Source organism: Anastrepha obliqua, chromosome 5 (assembly GCF_027943255.1).
Source record: "Anastrepha obliqua isolate idAnaObli1 chromosome 5, idAnaObli1_1.0, whole genome shotgun sequence".
NCBI lineage: Eukaryota > Metazoa > Arthropoda > Insecta > Diptera > Tephritidae > Anastrepha > Anastrepha obliqua.
This window is the reverse complement of record NC_072896.1, coordinates 125150386-125155681: the sequence shown is the minus strand read 5'-3', so window position 1 is coordinate 125155681 and position 5296 is coordinate 125150386. Positions and strand designations below refer to the sequence as shown.

Sequence of the window (5296 nt, the reverse complement as noted above, 5' to 3'; positions counted from 1 at the left end):
CTATTCAAGGGACTACCATTCGAAAGTGCGGGGGTTCGAATTTCCGTGCATGAAACACCAAATGATAGAAAAAGATTTCCTAGAAGCGGCCGCACCTCGGCAGACAATGGCAAACCTTAGAGTGTATTTCTACCATAGAAAAACTCCTCATAAAAGACCATCTGCCTTTCGGAGGAGGCTTAACCCTCTGTGTGACTCCTTTCGAGGATCCTTTTAAAAGGTAATTTCGATAAATGGATAGAAAATAAAATTTTGGGAGGCTACCTGAAAGCTAAAGTCGTTAGCTATAATAGAAATTTTTTAAATTTACATCCAAAGGCGAAAAAGTCTGGCCAGACCTGGGTGCCCAACGCAGGGTTGAAATTGAAAGTTGCTTCATTTATGAAAAGAACTTAAGAAGCACATCACAAATTTGGGGAGGAGCTCGCCCAAATATCTAATAAAAGGTATAAGAGCCAATTATATTACAAGTTCTCGCATCCAGCTAAGGTTGAATTCTGGACTCCCAAATCTTTAAGAACTAAACTATGGAGTTAGATGAGTCTGCTGAGCTTTTATATCTGCCTGTCTGTCCAACAAACTGTAGATCAACTTAGAAGATATGCCTTTCGAAGGCATCTTTTTCGCATTTACTAAATACATGAGCTCCATTTTTTGTGCTCTGAGACTATAATCCGCCCATATACCAGGCCTCGGAGTTAGACTTCGCATATTAATTCCCAGTATTGCAAATAACTCAATGGATATTGAATCCCGATTTTGCAATGTGAGCTTATTATGAGTTTTATTAATATATCCAAATGAAGTTCTAAATAAAACCAAGTTGTAATTATTTCTGATGTTTCGTTACGAGGCACCCTAATGCACATTCATAAGCAAGCATCTTGAATATAGAATACATAATTATGGAAGTAGGTACGTATTTTTTTAACACTGCACAACAGCGAAAAGCCAGAGAGTGAATTTTCCAACAAATTTGTATATTTAATTTTCTTCTGGCCGGTAGAGTCGAAAAATACTGCCTAGGGATTTCAGAATATATTTACAAAATGTTCTTAATGCGGATTTGATGAGTTTCATTACGTTTTTGCTGCTTGAGAACTTCAAGTAATTTTGTTTTTTTTTTCAAAATATTTAGTTATCCCAGTCAAACAAGAGGTAAATTCAAAAACAAAATATTATACTTCTACTGCCTCAAAACAGCTGAAAGCGTCTGAAAAACTTTCAGATGTTGCACAGTGTAATCTGTTGTGGAAATCCCAAAAATGAGGCTTCACTATTTTCATTTACCCACTCGGTACTTTATGCCATAAATAGAAATTTTTGATGTCTGTGTGTTTAGTGCTCATTATTATTTCCATCTAAGCTGACTTTCGCATCACTTGCCGCAGCCGAGATGTCGAAAACAGGTGAATTGAAGTTTGCTAAAACTAAAGTCATCGATTACCTTTGTTTCCCTTTATTCAATCAGTTCTATTGCTAACTACTTTACTGCAACTACAAGTGACGCATACTTTTAATAGCCAAAGCCGTCTCGAGTTTGCATGGAATTTCTTCAATACAATTACGTTGTTTCAGCCATATGAGAATTTCATCGTTTCGCCCGTATCGGTGCAGACCTGTCTGGCGATGACGTACATGGGAGCGGAGGGTCAAACTGCGGCTGAGATGCGCCAAGTGCTCGCTTTGGAACAGTTTGCGCGTAAGGAGGATGTGGCATATGATTTTGGCGAATTTATCCAAGCAAACATTAAATCTGCACAGAGTAAATTAGAAATGGCTAATCGCATTTACGTGGATAGACGTTTTCACGTGTTGCCCGCATACAATGAGTTAATCAGCAGTTATTTCCAATCAACAGTGGCATCAGTGGATTTCTCAAAGAATATACAAACGGCACAGGGCATTAATGAGTGGGTCAAGCGACAGACCCATGGGAAGATACAAGGTCTCATGCAGCCAACTGAGCTGACAAGCGACACAGGAATAGTGTTGGTGAATGCTATCTACTTCAAGGCGGAATGGTTGTATCCATTCGATGCAAGGTACACAATTCCACGAGATTTTCATTTGAACTCGTTAGTGACCAAACAGGTGCCAATGATGTACCGTACCAATATGAAGATACGCTACAGCGAGGTACCAGCGCTCCAACTAGTGGCAGCCGAATTTCTCTATAAAGATACAGACCTGCGTATGTTGATACTGATGCCAAACCAACTGGATGGAGGGGTGACAACATTGGAACAGACATTGAGTGCCAGCGTAATGCAGCAGGTGCAGCAATCCTTGAGGGAAGTGCAAATGGATGTTGTGATGCCAAAGTTTAGAATTGAGTTCGACTTGAATTTGGTTGAGCCGCTGAAGGTGGTGAGTCTCTTACTTGTTTTACGTTTTTGTTTTTTAAATTTATTATAAGAAAATAATTACATGTTAAATATTATATGTGACATCAAAATAGGCTAAGAGCCTGAGTGTATGCCATTGTGGATAAGCGCTACAACCTTGAACTTAACTTACGTCTAAGCCGTAAAGGGAGCAAAATCTAATGCTCAGAATTATCATGATCATGATCATAGCAATTACAGCTCGTGCTGAGCCAGTGCTTCCTTCACAATTGCGCTCCATAAGACTTGGCTCATTGCGTCGCTTTGTCTAGCATTTGTAAGGCGTAAACTGCATCAACATCGTTTGCCCATCTTTGGTTCTACACGCTTTTTACTGTCTTTATCGAAATTCTGCGGTCGTCCATCCTGATTTGGTGTCCAAATCATCTCAGTTGCTGAGCTTTACCGAAACGCCCAATGTTTTGACCTGATATCAGCTGTTCGATCTCATCGATCTGTAAGATCCATCAGATGCAAATATCCTTCTTGGGATTTTATGCTCAACGCGGAGAAGGTTGTTCTCTATTTATTTATTTTTGAAAAGTTTCAGGTGAGCCAAATAACTTCTATTAGCACCTTGTAGTCTGCCATTCACACCGATTAGACCCCCCTAAGCAGCGCTGCTAAGGCTTACACCCAGGCATTTAAAACTCTTCACTTTGTGAAAAACATATGGGCCGATCTTCAGATTCCCTGTGGCGCTTAAAGAATTAACGAGGTATTTTGTCTTGCCGACATTTAATTGGAGGCAGACTAGCTTTACTTTAGTTATCAGCTTCAGCGTACAGTCAGCAAGTGCGCGTTGGTTTCTCGCAACGATGGCAAGGTCGTCAGCATAGCCGCAGATCTGGATTCTTTTCGAGAAAATTATAGCTCTAGTGTCGATATCGTTGATTACAAAATTTAAAACTAGGTTAAATATGGCGGAAGAGAGCGTGTCTTCTTGTTTCACAGCTGTGACAACATCAAATGAGCCTAAAGTTGGGATGTTGTTCCTGCCAGGCTTATTGATACCAAATACGCGAGTTTCTTGGGCACTCCTTGCTGTGTTCACACAATTTTCAAAAATTTGAGCCATTACAAAATATTGGTCAGTAGTTGATCTGTTCGCTCTGAATCCCCATGGATACTCGCACAGAATGTTCTCTGGGTCAAGTGACGAGGAACCTGTTGAATACTTAAAGGCTGAGTATAATAGGGAGATGCCTTTGAAATTATTGCAATCACGTTTGCCTCCTTTTTTGTATATTGGAAAAATTAGTCTAGATTGGCAGCCTTGCGGAATAACTTCATCTTCCCAGATTCTTATTATAAATTTAGTAAATATTGATACATGAATTATATAAAAGTAATATTCCGTAGTCGAAAGTCATGATTTATATATCTGTATACTTTACAGATCATTAAAAAACCGTAAGTTTTCATCAAAATTCAAAATTTTTTTTATTAGAATTTATAGAAAAATTACAGGTATACAGTTTTATATGTAGCTCATCGAATTTCGGTATAATAGTATGCAAGTTTAAAGTAGCTCGAAAATCACGTTGATTTTTTTTAAGTTTTGCTGCCGCTCTTTTGCATTTTCGCAATTTAACGGATGCTCGATATTTTTTTATATGGAAGAAAACACCCAACACCGATAATTTGTTGAATTGTTTTTTAATTTGTACAAACTCTGCAACTCGGATTTACATGGCTTTTGTAGGAGAAGAAATTACTTTTTCATAAAAAATTCTTAAAATTAAATAAGTTTTCGAAACTTGTCACTAGGCTCTATTTTCTATAGTTATTTAAGGCAGTGAAAGGGCTTTCAAATTCGAGTTTATTTTTTAGCAGTGTGCCCCTTTGGACAACAGCCAATTTCCACATAAGCTAAGTAGAAAAGCTCTAATTTAGAAAAACGAAGCTCGAGCTTAAGCTACCCTGTATGTAGTAGGTTCTTTATCAGAAAACGGCAGCAAATGTAACTAAATTTCTACTTATCCTCCTGATTATTGATTTTGACTACTGAATTAATTATTTAGTAAGGAAATTCTTGTATTTTATTTTCAGATGGGTTTAAGCTTATTATTTTATGATGCTGAACTTCCTAATATGGTGACTGGCGCTATAGGGCCTCTCTATGTGTCAGAGGTTAAACACAAAGCCCACATTTCGGTGGACGAAAAAGGCTCTGAGGCAACGGGCGCCACATGTAAGTATGAAGTCAATACCCCAAACAATAACTTCGCATATAAAATTCCTCATTTTTCTCACAGACACACAAATATTAGAGAAGTCAGGGCGTTTCTTCGAGCCCAACTTGAAAGTCGATCGCCCCTTTGTGTTTGCCATATTAGATGATAAAGCGGTCTACTTTATCGGTCATGTGCTGAAATTGTAAGACGAATGATTTATGGCTTCGAAATCGGTGAAATGGCGCCAACTCGGTAAATTTGGGCGACCAAATTGTGGTTGCATCGAAGTAGAAAAAATTAAAATTTCCAGCCGCATTAGCAGCGGTGATTAGACTCACATAACAAATGGAGAAGCAAAGAATTAGAAGAATAAAAGCATACAGAATATGAAAATGAAAAATCAAGAAATGATTGACTTTGATTTCTTGTTGATTGCTTACCAATCAGTGGAAATTGCTAACAAATTACCATTGATCATTTATTATCGACTGGCGATATTGAGGATGCAGCAACTACAAGCGATTGTACCTCAATTCAATAGCGTTAAATCTGTTTGGTGGGTGCGGATTGGCAACAACAATGAAGTATTGTCAGCTTGTTTGTTCGTAAGTATTACGGCCCGCTAGGAAATACCTTTGGTAGTGAGTCTATTACTTGATTCCTAGGTAGTGGTATTTTAGCAGCGCGGAAGAGCTTGAGATTAAATTAAAATGATAATATAAAACAGAAATA

General features: G+C 38.2%; 1 protein-coding gene across 1 annotated transcript; it reads left to right on the top strand.

Moving 5' to 3' along the window:
* The first annotated feature begins 1355 nt into the window (after positions 1 to 1355).
* Positions 1356 to 4972, top strand: LOC129247372 (serine protease inhibitor 42Dd-like). Its single transcript, XM_054886488.1, has 4 exons — positions 1356 to 1409; positions 1472 to 2370; positions 4440 to 4581; positions 4646 to 4972. Exons 1-4 carry the CDS (start codon positions 1397 to 1399, stop codon positions 4768 to 4770), a joined length of 1179 nt encoding a protein of 392 aa, XP_054742463.1. The 5' UTR covers positions 1356 to 1396; the 3' UTR covers positions 4771 to 4972.
* Positions 4973 to 5296: the final 324 nt, after the last annotated feature.

Excerpts from the sequence above, each read along its gene's own strand:
- LOC129247372 (XM_054886488.1), top strand. Across the intron at positions 2,371-4,439 it reads TGGTTGAGCCGCTGAAGGTG|ATGGGTTTAAGCTTATTATT; the intron begins GTGAGTCTCTTA and ends TTTTATTTTCAG. Across the intron at positions 4,582-4,645 it reads TGAGGCAACGGGCGCCACAT|ACACACAAATATTAGAGAAG; the intron begins GTAAGTATGAAG and ends TTTTTCTCACAG.